The sequence below is a fragment of the Megalobrama amblycephala genome, linkage group LG18, assembly GCF_018812025.1.
Source record: "Megalobrama amblycephala isolate DHTTF-2021 linkage group LG18, ASM1881202v1, whole genome shotgun sequence".
Lineage (NCBI taxonomy): Eukaryota > Metazoa > Chordata > Actinopteri > Cypriniformes > Xenocyprididae > Megalobrama > Megalobrama amblycephala.
The window spans coordinates 38,818,164-38,833,275 of NC_063061.1; the positions used below are offsets into that span (position 1 = coordinate 38,818,164).

Sequence of the window (15,112 nt, forward strand, 5' to 3'; positions counted from 1 at the left end):
CTTAGTTTAACTTTAATAAAAATTTGCAAAATGCAAAATGCAAAAATAAAAACATTCAAAATAATATAGCTGCAAGCAGCAATTACGGGGCCAAGCACAAAAACGGCACAAGAAGCCAGCCAACACGGCCGTGAGCATCAGACCAACAGCAGCAGTGAGCAATTAAAGACCTATTAAGATCATTTTATGCAAATTAGCTGAAAAATGATCAAAAATGAGGATTTACTGGTTCATCACTTTTGACCAATAGGTGGGGCTGTGACCAAATTAATGTGGTATGGTCAGAGTGAGGTGACAATGACACTTGCAAAGTTTGGTGTCAATATGTCAAAGCATTGCAGAGATACAGCTTCAAGACTGGGTTTTGCATCATGCCTCAAATTCGTTGCTCCGGTATATGAAAACGGTTTGACATATCGACTTGAAATCCATAACTTTTTGTCGGCATTGACTCAAGATGATACGGTTCGATTTTGGTGAAAATCAGAGCAACAGTCTAGGAGGAGTTCGAAAAAGTATGTTTTTAAAGAAAAACAATATGGCGGACAGGAAGTTGACCCAAGGAATCAGAGGAAAAAAGAATTTTGTTTCTAGCCCTTATGGTTCAAAAGTTATTAGCATAAACATAAGTGCAAATTTGGACAGCTGGTGGCGCTAGAGGGATTGAGTTAGAGACTCCAAATTTGCTGTGGACAAAGGTCATTCTGTCCTCTAACTGTGTGCCAAATTTCACAACTTTCCCGCAAGCGGTTCTATGGGCTGCCATAGACTTCAAGAGCGGAAGAAGAATAATAATAAGCATACGGAACGCCAACAATAACAATAGGTGCCTAAGCACCTTCGGTGCTTGGCCCCTAATTAAAAAAATTAATGTTAAAATATTAAATATAAAAAAAAATGACACTGGTTATTGCCCAGCACTGACAGCAAACAGCCAATATGGCAAATATTCATATTGTAAATAGGAAATTCATTAAATATTGAACAGTATGAATTAAAATAGTTAGACATTTTAGAATAAGTCGAGTCTCTCATGCACCCTATGTAGTGTGTTCAAAGTCACTCACTTATGAGGGTCCAATGTGGAAGATATGGGAAATAACAAGTCGGCTCATTAGTGTTTGGTAAATCCAATCTGAGCCAAATATCATAATGAATTCATGACATAAACATTAATTATAGGAAGTCAGAAAACACTCACTAAACTGTTTGTGTGTTAACCATGATGATGTGACCCAGGCTGTTCAAGTGTGTGTGTGTTTGGTTTTGATGGCTTGAGCTGTGATTGTGAGTTTTGTGTGTCTTCAGTGAGGCATATAAACACAAGAAGACTTCACAGCATGATTTGAACACACACACACACACACACAAACACACACACACACGAGCGAGCGAGCGAGCGGACAGCAGCTCATAACTCAGAGATGTTGGTGTCGGTTGGGTAAAATCGGCCTCCAGCAAGGTCAAACGCCTGTGTCAAGCATGACACACTGCTTACACCCGGCCTTGTTAACCCCATCCTCCCTCTCCCTCCATCCTTTGTCTCTCTCGTCTCTCTGTTCACAGGGGAACGCTTTAAAATTCAGCCCAGCTGCAGTCAGGCTGCAAGCAGGACGTTTCTCAGCACGGCCACGATCCGATTCTGATTTTATACTACAACACACAGAATATAACGGTACGATGACAATCATAATTTCATGAAGGTGCCGAGAACAAAAGGACATCAGAAACACAGAGGAGTGACTTTAGCATCTCTGTGAAAATATAAGAATCGAGCTTGTGCTGGAATGTTTTCTGAGCCTTTAAAAGGGTCATCAAATGTGTCACATGATTAAATTAAATGCCATTTTAAACTAAAATGATGTAAAGCAGAATATTCTGGGATATTTTTGACTTAAAGCAATAGCTGACCTAAAAACGAGTATTTGTCAGCATTTATTCACCTGCATGTCATTATAATTGTAACAAAAAATAATCACTGAAATCAGTGTTTAGTTAGTTTTATTATGTTTTATAGTATAGCTAGTATGGAGAATGTTTTTATTTTTATATATTTTGTTTTCATGTTAATTTTAGTGTAATTTTTAGTTATTTCCTTATATGCTTTTGTCATTTTATTAGCTTTTTTTAATATAAAGATTGCAATTTCGGTTTAATTTATTTTATTTCAATTTTAGTTTTAGTTTTAATTTTAGTTTAATTTTTTAGTAATTTTGTTATATGCTTTTGTCATTTTATTAGTTTTATTTTTTTTTATATTGCTAATTATGTTTAATTTATTTATTTAATTTCAGTTTTACTTTTTAGTTTTAATTTTAGTTTAATTTTTAAGTTTATTGCCAAGGCAACATTTGTAATTTTCGTTACTAATATTTATATTTTATTTTATTTCAGCTTCATTTCAATGAACAGAAATGTTATTCATAGGTTTAAATAATTTTTAGTATATTTTAATAATATTTTAGTTTTAATTTCCTGGCTGAAATCAAAAGTAAAATATTTTAATACATTTTAATAATTAAAAGGTTATTTTAATAAAGTATTAAAATAACAAAACTAAAATTGATCATAAAAATTATATAGACAAAAATAAAAATGACAAAAACAGACAACAAAATGTACTATAAAATTAAAACAGAAAATCTAAAACTAATTCAAAATATGAATACACATTATAATAGTATATGAATTACACTAAAATAACACTAATTCACACTGAACATTTTCATACAATAAAAAGGAATAGTGACTAGATCTGTCAAAAAAGACAAAAATGCATTATGGTCCATATTTGGAATATAATGCAAGACTTATGAATTATATTCCAACCCTTATGAAGTCATACGACAATTTTGTGAGAGCAATATACTGCAATTTTATCAAATGTCATTCGTTCTTGCACATACAGTATCAAACCTAATGCATCGAGACACAGGGTTCAACGCCAACAAAACCAAATGGCATTTGTATCTCATAAATTATCAATACATAATGCAATATAATGCATTAGGAATAGTGATTTGTGGAAGTGCAAATTAAATTTAAAAGATCTGTAGTGGAGTGGAAGATTTTCAATGAATAACAATTAAAATTTCTGTCAGTTTCTTCATGTATTTGTTGAAATAATGTAATAACGGACAATGTTTTTTGATTGTTTTCAGTGTAAATTCTTCTCCGAGGTAATTGACAGCTCGTCGCGGACGCTGTCGATAGAGCTTAAGCTGTAAATAACCCAGAATATTCCTTGAAGATAAACGGCTGGTACGGAGGGTTTGAGCGTGTCTTTCACCCTCAGGGTGTGTGTGCAGGAAAACTGTGTGGGATTATAGAGGCACATCCGTGGGCCTGACCGCTCTCTCGCGGAAGAACCGCCTGAGGCCTGTTTTAATCACCTGCTCATCCGTCCCTCCCACCGCTCTGCCCCTCTACCTCACCGCTCATCACCCCAGGGGATGCTGGGAAGGGTAAATCCCAGCCGTGAACATCTAACAGGAGAGCCGAGCTTGAGCAGTGAAGGTGAGAGAGAGACTGAATGACTACAACAACCGAACATAAAATAAAAAATTAAACAAAATTAACTAATTTATCCAAAATGCTTGTAATGCATTTTTTTTTCTTATTAGAGTATTGCATCTGCATACTTAAATCGTGTACTTGAGTATGCAGAGATTCATATATCTGAAGAGAGGACACATATATGAATGATTTGGCACAAAACTGTTGCTGTAATCTTACAAAAAAGGCACTCAAAGGTAAAAATGATTAATGTAACAAAGGGTTTGGGTTAGACTGTAGTCATATGAAACAGAGGTGTATGTTTTTTTCCTTATTAGACTGCTTGATAAATATATGTCCAAAAAATGTGTAAAAGAGTAAGTGTCAGGAGCGAGAACTCCAAAAAAATGAGTGAAGTCAAAACTTTCAAAATTATTTTATGGCATCAATCTAATGGCATGAATCTCCATCAGAAGAGCACGCAGAAGCGGTCATCATTTTCATGTTTGTGTGTATTTTACGCCTCCCTTTCTGCATCACATTTATCTTTGTTTATTCTCTATTCAACCATTTCCTGTGACACATTCCGCCACAGATATAATATAAAGCCCATCACAGAGCCCCAGAATGCACCTGTCTCACTTTCACTGCATATGTCTGGTTTTTCTCAGAGCCTGTCATTTATTCCACATGTTTTTTTGTGAACAGGAAAAGGTCATTTATTCATTTCCAGAGCAGCTAATGCCCAGCATGCATCTGTGTGTTTCTGTGAGAGGGAGAGCTGACCTTTAACTGCAATAGGAGCAGAGACACGCTTAAAAACACCAGCGCTTGACCGCCATCGGTAAAAGCCTTCAGTCGGGCTGCAAATCAAAAACCTGTGTGTTTTCAGGGCTGCTGCTGACGTGACACACACACCTAAACGCCTGATCTGTGTGTGTTTGTATTGTATGATTCAGGAACGGAAAGAGTAAAGCTTGGTCTTGACTTGGTCACGGCAAAACACTCAACAAATTTACACAGCTTAACTTGTGCTTGTGTTTTAACTCGCTAGTCAGGTGGTTTTAGTTCTAGAGAGCACATGATTGGACAAAAATCTGTGTGGTGCAGGATGAGTCATCGATATTTGTGATCTGTTTTCCCATTAGAGAAAGACTTTAAATTATAGATGTGTAAATCTGCTTGAGAGAAGCAAGTATTAAGCAATTAACAAAAAAAATTACAAAATTTTCTGTGATGAAAGACAAAATGCCAAATATTGTGGTTCAGTTTGATCTGTTTGAATTTAATCTGCATCACATTGTTTCTGTTTTATGGTTTGCATAGAAAAACATGAAAACAAAATGTGATTCCTGCCTAGATTTTACTTTAACGTAATATTTTTGTCTGATTTTTTATGTGCAATCACTCACCAAAAAAGTAAAATCTAATTAAAAATGAATTAATTTTATCCAAAATGTATGTGATATGCATATTAACGCATTTGCATACTTAAATTGGATAATAAAGTATGCAGAAATTCATTAAAAACACTAAAAAACAAAAACAAACAATAAAAAAAAGTTCAATCTAATTTAATTGTTTTATTTAAAAAGTATGTGATGTGTATTTTTATGTATATTATTGCATTTGCATACTTAAATTGGATAATAAAGTATGCAGAAATTCATTAAAAACACTAAAAAATAAAAACAAACAATAAAATTTAATTGTTTTATTCAAAATGGATGTGCTGTGTATTTTTATGCATATTAGAGAACTGTATTTGCATACTTTAATTACATATTACACTGTAAAAAAAAAAAAAAAAAAATCCCAGCAAAATCCCAGTTTGAGTGCTTGCCAGAACGTTACCGTAAAATATACGGTAGCAACATTTTAGGTTTTATGGGACAGTGCTTAGTTTACTGTCTATTTTACAGTTCAAAACCATATAATTTAAAGGTTAATTTTTTAAACTGTTTATTTTACATACTGTAAAAATTTTTTTTTTACATTTACGGTAAAAAACCCGGCAGCTTAAAGTTTTATAAATAATGTTTTATAATAAACATTAGATGTAACATAAAACCCTAATGTACATAACTGATTAGAAAAAAGAAAAACTAGTTTTTCACACAGGGAATTGTGGGAATGTCAATTTACGTTTTTTCACTGCAAGTTATACAATGACTTGTTATTTTTCACTTCCTAAAACTGTAAATTTAATGGTGTTTTACTGTAAAATTACATTAAACGTACAGTTAGATATATTACAGTTAACAGAACTTTTTCATTTATTTAACCGTTTTTATAATTTATCATTAAAATCATGATCATGTTTTACTGTGTAGAGTATGCAAAATAATAATAATAATAAAATAAAAGTAACAAAAACAGTTCAATTCAATTAAAAATTAGCTATTTTATCCCAAATGTGTGTGAGCTGTGTATTTTCTTTTTTTGCTTTATTGTTATTTGCTTTAACTTAAAATATAGTTTTGTTTCAATATCAAATTAATTACATGATCATCCAAAACATGTTGTCACATGATTAGAGAAATCCAACAAGAGCTGCAGGATGAGTTATGCATTTAGTGATATGAACTCCTAAAACTAAATAAGATGAATGGTCATAGTGATGCTTGACCTCATAAAAGGTTGATATAATCAGTGCTGATATAAACATACGGCTGTAAAGGACACTGTGTGTGTGTGTGTGTGTGTGTTTCTGAACATCTCATTGTAAAACATCTCAATAAAAGAGCAAATACTAAAATGGCAAAAGACAGTCGTGCTGTTACACACTCAATAAACGAGTGTGTGTGTGTGTGTGTGCGGGACAGATCGCTTTCACTGACCCCTGCAGTCCTGTACCCTGCTGAGGTCACTGCTGCCACGGTAACATTACACTGACCAGCAACCGTCACCATGGCAACCGGTCCCAGGGGCCACTGCTTGCCTCCCATCAACGGCCCATAGAGACACACACACACACACACACACACCGAAGCTTTCTTGCTGTAAATGACTTTAAACACACACAGACACAAAAGTACACACTGTAGGTGACATTGCGGCTCTGTTCTAAACTCTAATGAGTCGTCTACTGCCTACACAGACAACTGCCTTCTAAGGGAGCATCTTAGATGAAATGGATCCTCATAAGTGACTGATTTGTAATGCATCTTACAAGACAGCATAATTATGCTGCTAACCATTTAGGATGATTGTCTATTAGCTTTGAGATCATCTAGAGTAGCATTCGAAAGTTTGGGTTTGGTAAGATTTTTAATGTTTTTGAAAAGTCTCTATTGCTAATCAAGGCTGCATTTATTTGATCAAAAATACAGTAAAAATTGTGAAATATTATTAAGATTTAAAACAGCTGTTTTCTATGTGAATACATGTGAAAATGTAATTTATATCCAGTGATCAAAGCTGAATTTTCAGTATCATTACTACAGTCTTCAGTGTCACATGATCCTTCAGAAATCATTCTAATATGCTCAAGAAACGTTTATGATTATTATCAATCAGGCAGCTATGCAGCTCCACACACAACAAACTGCGATTCACTGTGTATTCTGACATCTTTCTGTCAAACTCACATGCTCTCTAGAATGAGAACGTCCCGCCCCTAAATCCACCTACCGCTGACTAGCAAGCAGAACATAGATCGAAACATCCTGTTTCGATAGGAAATACATCAAGACAGGGGGAAAAACTGTGCTCAACAACTTCTTAAAAAGTAATAAAGTATAAAGTACAAAAACAAAGAACAAACAGCAAACCTGAGACTGAAATGATCTGCTCTTAGAGGTTCAGAACAAACCCTAAGCAGGATGTTTGAGGAACATCAATACAACACAAACACTGAAATAAGACCTGCGAGGGCGGGAGGGAGGGAGGGATCGAACTCGGGTTTGGACCAAACAATCGAACTAAGTGTGAAAACAGCCACAGACACATTATACCCTGTGTTTGTGTGTTTTCACACACCTCATCTGCTTTGATGAGCGGCGTGTCCGGAGGTTTTCTCCTCAGTAGGCGGTGTGAGGTTTGAGACGGCCAGGTTTGTGCTGGTAAACGTAACTGAACGTGTCTGTAATCGGGAGTGGAAAGCAAAGTATTTCCCATTGCTGAGATCCTAGGGGGGAATCTCAAAGATTCCTGATTCACCCCAGAACCTCCTTGAAAACTTTCCTACGGTTCCCATGAGCTGGAGTGTTTGTGCTGGTTCATCAGTGGCCAACTACATAAACGTCCTTGGGAGACGTATCTGACTTCCTGTGTGGGCCAGGAAGTGCAAAACATGCTCCGACATGTTCAATTCTGTTGTGTTAATGTAAAAACTTATGGGTGTATTGGCTAGTTTCACAGAAATAAATAAAAGTTTGATCAGACAGACAGATTAAAGGGGTGGTTGGATTATGATTTCACTTTTTGTAACTTTAGTTAGTGTGTAATGTTGCTGTTTGAGCATAAACAACATCTGCAAAGTTACGACGCTCAAAGTTCAATGCAAAGAGAGATATTTTCTTTTACAGAAATCGCTTTTTAAAGGGTTAGTTCACCCAAAAATGAAAATAATGTCATTAATTTCTCTCCCTCATGTCGTTCCACACCAGTAAGACCTTCATTCATCTTCAGAACACAAATTAAGATATTTTTGATGAAATCTGATGACTTAGTGAGGCCTGAGCAATGACATTTCCTCTCTCAAGATCCATTAATGTACTAAAAACATATTTAAATCAGTTCATGTGAGTACAGTGGTTCAATGTTAATATTATAAAGTGACGAGAATATTTTTGTGCGCCAAAAAAACAAAATGACAACTTATTTAGTGATGGCTGATTTCAAAACACTGCTTCAGGAAGCTTAGGAGCACAATGAATCAGTGTATCGAATCATGATTCAGCTCTCGTGTCAAACTGCTGAAATCACGTGACTTTGGCGCTCCGAACCGCTGATTCGACACACTGATTCATTATGCTCCGAAGCTTCCTGAAGCATTGTTTTGAAATCAGCCATCACTAAATAAGTCGTTATTTTGTTTTTTTGGCGCACCAAAAATATTCTCATCACTTTATAATATTAATATTGAACCACTGTACTCACATGAACTGATTTAAATATGTTTTTAGTACATTAATGGATCTTGAGAGAGGAAATGTCATTGCTGGCTATGCAGGCCTCACTGAGCCATCGGATTTCATCAAAAATATCTTAATTTGAGTTCTGAAGATGAACGAAGGTCTTACGGGTGTGGAACGACATGAGGGTGAGTAATGAATCACATTATTTAAATTTTTGGGTGAACTAACCCTTTAAGGACTACAACAAACGGCTGGTAGGGACTACAACAAGCTTCTTCCCGGGTTAGTGTCATCACAAACCCTAAAATTTACATTAACTCCGCCCCTGAGAACACACAACAAAGGGCTTTAGAGAAGAGGAAGAGTTGTTGTAGTAGAGTGTTGTTGTCTTGTCGTCGTTTTACGCCGGACTGCTTCACAAACGAGGGTCAATTCAACACAAAAGATGAACATGACGGCACATGCTAGTGGATGAGTTGAATCAACTCCACAGCAACTACATCAATTTATCCACTAACCATTCAGAAACATCTAAAAGTTGTAACTTCTTCCTGAGTCTCTCCATCAGTGTCGACTCCGGTTTGAACAATGTAAGGCTGAACACTTTCGTCATTTTGTCTGCGTGAGATTCTCCAGCTTTGTTGTTGTTGAGCTGTTAAAGCTCCACCCTCTTCTGGAAAGGTGGCTCATTTGCATTTAAAGGGACGCACACAAAAACGGTCTGTTTTTGCTCACACCCAAATACAGGCAAATCTGTCTCATTAAACTTGTAATATATAATATTATAATATAAAACCTGACATATGTGTGTGTGTGTTGACTGAGATTGATAACTGAGGTTGAACCGGCAGGAGTGTTCAGTGTAATACTTACGGGAGCTGACCGCGTCCACGTACTGCGGCAGATACGGCGCCCACATGTCAATGGTGTCCTTCCTGCCTGACTGACCGATCCGGCGCAGTTCAGCCAAGAGGAGAGCCTGGGCCGCCTCTCGAACCTGCAACACACACACACACACACACACACGTCAGGTTTACACACAGACACTGCAGCGTTCCTGTTGAAAAGGCTCTCTTTAAGAAAGTGCAGTTGAAGCCACAGCAGCCGAACTCAAATGACAGACCGCTGAGATGAAGCTCACGAATAAAGCACAAGCCTGAAAGAAGCCATTGAGAGAGATGGAGTGTGTGTCTTTGTCCCGCGGGGTTAGCAGGTGCTAAAGCTGCGAGATACGAATGAAAGTGAATGCGAGAAGAGAGAGAGAGACAGAGAGGAACCCTTGGAGAAAAAGGATTAAGGATGCTTAACAGAGCGTTTCTTTCTTTCTTTTCTTTCTCTCTCTGTCTGTCTCTCTTCATTTCTCTCTCAGTGTGGCGTACGACACCTCTGCGGTCACGGGCGTCACACTCTGACAAACTCAGATCACTTGGCACAGTGCTGCTCACAAAAACAAAAGACTTCTGGTGAATTATGAATAAAATATTAAAGGATTTTGTTTTTGGGCTCTACTAGAACAGGTTTTCCTGCTTGAATGTGGATTATTTTCCTCATTGTTGCAGCTCCTCTCTTCCCAGTCTGTCAGTAATGCTCTGTTTAGTTCCTGTCTCTATGAAGCCCCTCCTTCTGAAAAGCACAGTGCGCTCTGATTGGTCGGCTGGAGCAGTGTGTTGTGATTGGTGTTTGGGAAATGCCCCACCCCTTACCATAACCGCCAGTTTCAACACACTACTAACTAACTCAACCAGGCCTCGCCCCTTTATTCTGCGCATTAATTATTTAAATGAGGAATATTGTGAAGAAAACTCAAGATGGAGGCGTTTCAGGGAGTTCAGAAACACTGACACTGATATAGAGAAGAATCTTTTTCATGCTCAAACAGCAACATTAAACACACTAAAGAAAGATGAACATGAGAAAAAGCAATATGTTCACTTTAATATTATTGTAAATTAAAATAATAATGTAATAATTATCATTAGAGATGAATAATATATAGCTAAAACTAAAAAACCTTAATCAACTACAATTTCAGGAGTTTTTCTAGTAATTACTGTAGGTTTCATGTTAACATAACTACATGAACACAAAAAAATCCTGGGTTAAAAACAACCCAAGTTGGGTTAAATATGGACAAACCCAGCAGTTGGGTTAAATGTTTGCCCAACCTGCTGGGTAGTTTTATTTAACTCAACTATTGTTTAAAAATGACTATATGACTGACTTAAAATGAACCCAAAATAGGTTGGAAATTAAAAATCAGACACATAATTACTAGAGGCAACAATAATAATCAAAAGGTGAACATTTATTAATTAGCAATTTAATAAATGTTAATTTCCAAAATATATATGGTTCATTTTTAAGCAGGCAATACAGTATTTTTTAAATAATAGTTGAGTTAAATAAATCTACCCAGCAAGTTGGGCAAACATTTAACCCAACCACTGAGTTAAAACAACCCAATTGTTGGGTTTGACCATTTTTAACCCAGAATTTTTTTTAGAGTGAACTAACACTTCTGCAGCATTTATGCAATATGTAATTTCAAAAATTTACTAATAAATAAATTAACTAACGTTAACTAACAAAGATATATTAATAAATAACAATAACAAATACTGTAACAATATATTTTTTACAGTATTTATTAATCTTTATTAACATTAGTTATCGAAAACACAACTGTTCATTGTTAGTTCATATCAGGTCCAATAATATAAAATTAAATAATATGAACAGATGCAACTTTTAATTTTAATAATGAATAGATAAATATTGAAACTAACATTAATTAAGATTAATAAATGTATTAATAAAAGCATTTTTATTGTTAGTTCATGTTAACTAATTAAGTTAACTATGAGACTGAAAACGTTAAAATTAAAGCAGCTGCAGTCATTTTTTTCTGGCAAAATAGTACATAAATGCTACTGTTCAGCATTATGTTTTTGATTTTTAGATTAACGTTGACTCAGTTGTATCTGTGCATCTGCTCTTACGGCTAAAGATTATTTCTCCTGACATATTCTATATTAATGTCAAATTATGTGGCTAAACATTACTTTATAGAGAGTTTATGACTTACTAGCTAAAAGTAAATGAGCAAAATTGGGACTGTGCAAAGAGAAAAAGGATTTGAATAAAAGAAACAAATACATAATTATTGAAATATCAATAATAGACTTTGATACCTCCAGGCAGCGGTCCTGCCACCTGCGCGCCAACATCTCCAGTAGAGGAGGCCTGAATTTATCCAAACCCAGAAGATCAGGAAGCATGACACAATGCATGGCGGCAAGCTGACTCCAACCTACACAAACACACAATCACACAGAGAGTCAATCACAACGACTCACGACAGCCTGCCGCTCTGAAGCCCATCCTTACAGGACCCTAGAGAAACCACAGAGAAACATGAGCATCATGAGGGGAAAATGAGCAACATCCACCACAGAATCACATATATCAGAAATATATGGAACAGCTGTTGGAAAACACGGTAATGCACTTTCTGAGGAGAAAACTGACTCGGCTTCAAAGAAATAACATTTCTTTGTGAAACAAGATCAACACACTTACCTTTGGGAAAATATTCTTAAAGCTACTGGACATTCAGGCCATCGGTTTATATTCATGAAAACACACTCAAACTGAAAAAATCTACACTGGATCTACAAGAATGGAAAGACGTGCGAAGCAGAAACACTGAAGCATTATTAGAAAAAATATCATTTAATACAGTACAGTCCAAAAGTTTGGAACCACTAAGATTTTTAATGTTTTTAAAAGAAGTTTCGTCTGCTCACCAAGGCTACATTTATTTAATTAAAAATACAGTAAAAAACAGTAATATTGTGAAATATTATTACAATTTAAAATAACTGTGTACTATTTAAATATATTTGACAAAGTAATTTATTCCTGTGATGCAAAGCTGAATTTTCAGCATCGCTACTCCAGTCTTCAGTGTCACATGATCCTTCAGAAATCATTCTAATATGCTGATTTGCTGCTCAATAAACATTTATGATTATTTTCAATGTTGAAAACAGAAAAACTTTTTTTTTTTTCAGGATTCCTTGATGAATAGAAAGTTCAAAAGAACAGCATTTATCTGAAATACAAAGCTTCTGTAGCATTATACACTACCGTTCAAAAGTTTGGGGTCAGTAAGAATTTTTATTTTTATTTTTTTGAAAAGAAATTAAAGAAATGAATACTTTTATTCAGCAAGGATGCATTAAATCAATCAAAAGTGGCAGTAAAGACATGTATAATGTTACAAAAGATTAGATTTCAGATAAACACTGTTCTTTTGAACTTTCTATTCATCAAATAATCCTGAAAAAAATATTGTACACAAATATTTAGTACAATTGTACGCATTAAATGTTTCTTGAGCAGCAGATCAGCATATTAGAATGATTTCTGAAGGATCATGTGACACTGAAGACTGGAGTAACGATGCTGAAAATTCAGCTTTGCATCACAGGAATAAATTACTTTGTCAAATATATTCAAATAGAAAACAGTTATTTTAAATTGTAATAATATTTCACAATATTACAGTTTTTACTGTATTTTTAATTAAATAACTGTAGCCTTGGTGAGCAGACGAAACTTCTTTTAAAAACATTAAAAATCTTAGTGGTTCCAAACTTTTGGACTGTACTGTACATTTAATATCACTGTCTTTTCTAAACAGCTTTTGAATTAAAATTTCAATTACAATTGCTAAAATTTCCATTACTAATGTTCAAGATTTTGTAACACAAAGTTCTCGATTGTTAACATTAGGTGGTATATTAACTAACATGATTTAACAATGAACAATGTGTTTTACAGCATTTATTAATCTTTGTTGATCTACAGTATATACAGAACAGAAACAAGGATTTAATTACTTTACTCGTAAAGAAGTTTATTAAATCACTGAGGATCTGAAGATAAACGTGTGTATGTGAAGTAAGCATGCAGTCCAAGACATTTACACACAGACAGACAGAAAAACAGACAGACAGACAACGACTACAAGCACGAGGTACAGTAGAATAGAGGAAGTGAACTGAACCTAGAGACAGAACCAATCACACTAACACAATAAACACACAGGCACTGAGCGCGAGGCGGACGGAAAGCACAGGGAGAGAAAACGAGCGCGGCTAGAGAAGAGAAAGAGAGAGAGAGAAATAGAGAGAAAGAGATAGAGGCCTTTATTCAGAGAGAATACCTTCATTGACTGAGGGAGAGTAAGACACTCCTGAAGACGGAACAGCGACGGCAGCTTGAAAAGAGAGGAAAAGATACGTGAAACAGAAAGAAAAAGAAAAAAAAAGAAAGAAAGAAAGAAAGGAGGAAAGAAAGAAAGGCCTCCAGCAGCGTTAGAAGAGTAAAGCAGCCGTTATTAAATGAAAATAAACTGAATACATGAACACAGGAAATACCTAGAAATTAAAATCTAGACACTAATTTGTTATTATGACTGTTAGTATGACTATTACAAAAAAAATATATATATATATATTTACTATGGTAACCACAGTTTCCATCAAAATATGACTGGGTCAACACCAATATTTAAGACAAAAATGTGTATAAATGTATAAGAATAATTGGTAACACTTTACAATAAGGTTCCATTAGTTAACATTAACATTAACAATGTGCAGTATTTATTAATCTTTGTTGTATAGTTAACTAATGTTAATAAAAGGACATTTTTGTAAAGCGTTACCAAATAAATGTATTTTTAAAGACATATGAAAGTACAAAAATTAATACGGGATCATTAGGCAGCTGCTTAAATAATTTTCTTATTTAACAAGTCAGTATTTTACACAAACAGTTACAGTACTGTCAAATCATCAGATATTAATAAACATCACTAATATTACTGTTATTATAGTGGTTTTCAGGTGGAAACTTTTATTAGCATAGTAAATATTCATGCTGAAATGCATTCTACTGAAACCTGGAAAAAGATGGATAAAATATGGTTAATTCAACAAAAAATTTGCAATTGAACAAAAAAACGACAGATGCTTAAATACATACTGTGTGTATATATTAGAGCTGCACGATTAATCATTAAAAGATGCCGATCTCGATTCAAACACCCATGTGATCTCATTCTTAAATGATGAGTGATTTGGCTCTATCGATTAAACCTTTGACGATGCAGCAAACATTCAGATTTGCGTTGTCATGAAACAGCTTCACAAACAGTCTTTTCAACCACACAGTATCATTATTTCTGTTTTACAATAATTACTGAGATAAAAGTTTATAGTTCAGATATAAACACTGATGTCTACAGTAGCGATCAAAATAGAGTAAATCAACTTTAGAAAGTAACGTGACGCTTCAAATAAAGACTGTATCAGTTATAATGTTACACCAGTAGGTGGCGACAAGTGACTGTTTAAATGTATTTGTCATTGAATCATTCATTCAAGAGATTCGTTCAAAAACACTGATTCATCCAGTAATGAAACAAGTGAAGTCTTTATGATTGAGTCATTGAATCATTCACTCAA

At 34.8% G+C, this 15,112-nt stretch overlaps 1 protein-coding gene across 5 annotated transcripts in view; it reads right to left on the reverse strand.

Moving 5' to 3' along the window:
• Positions 1–15,112, reverse strand: part of LOC125252557 (WD repeat-containing protein 7) — a 117,910-nt gene that overhangs the window by 59,765 nt on the left and 43,033 nt on the right. For 4 of the 5 annotated variants that reach the window (XM_048165961.1, XM_048165965.1, XM_048165962.1 and 1 more), the window contains 3 exons: positions 13,807–13,860; positions 11,768–11,886; positions 9,450–9,573 (listed from right to left, as the gene is read on the reverse strand). In XM_048165961.1, the coding sequence (XP_048021918.1) occupies positions 9,450–9,573; positions 11,768–11,886; positions 13,807–13,860 (297 nt within the window). The remainder of the gene's footprint in view (positions 1–9,449; positions 9,574–11,767; positions 11,887–13,806; positions 13,861–15,112) is intronic. The other variant, XM_048165963.1, reaches the window with a different exon arrangement.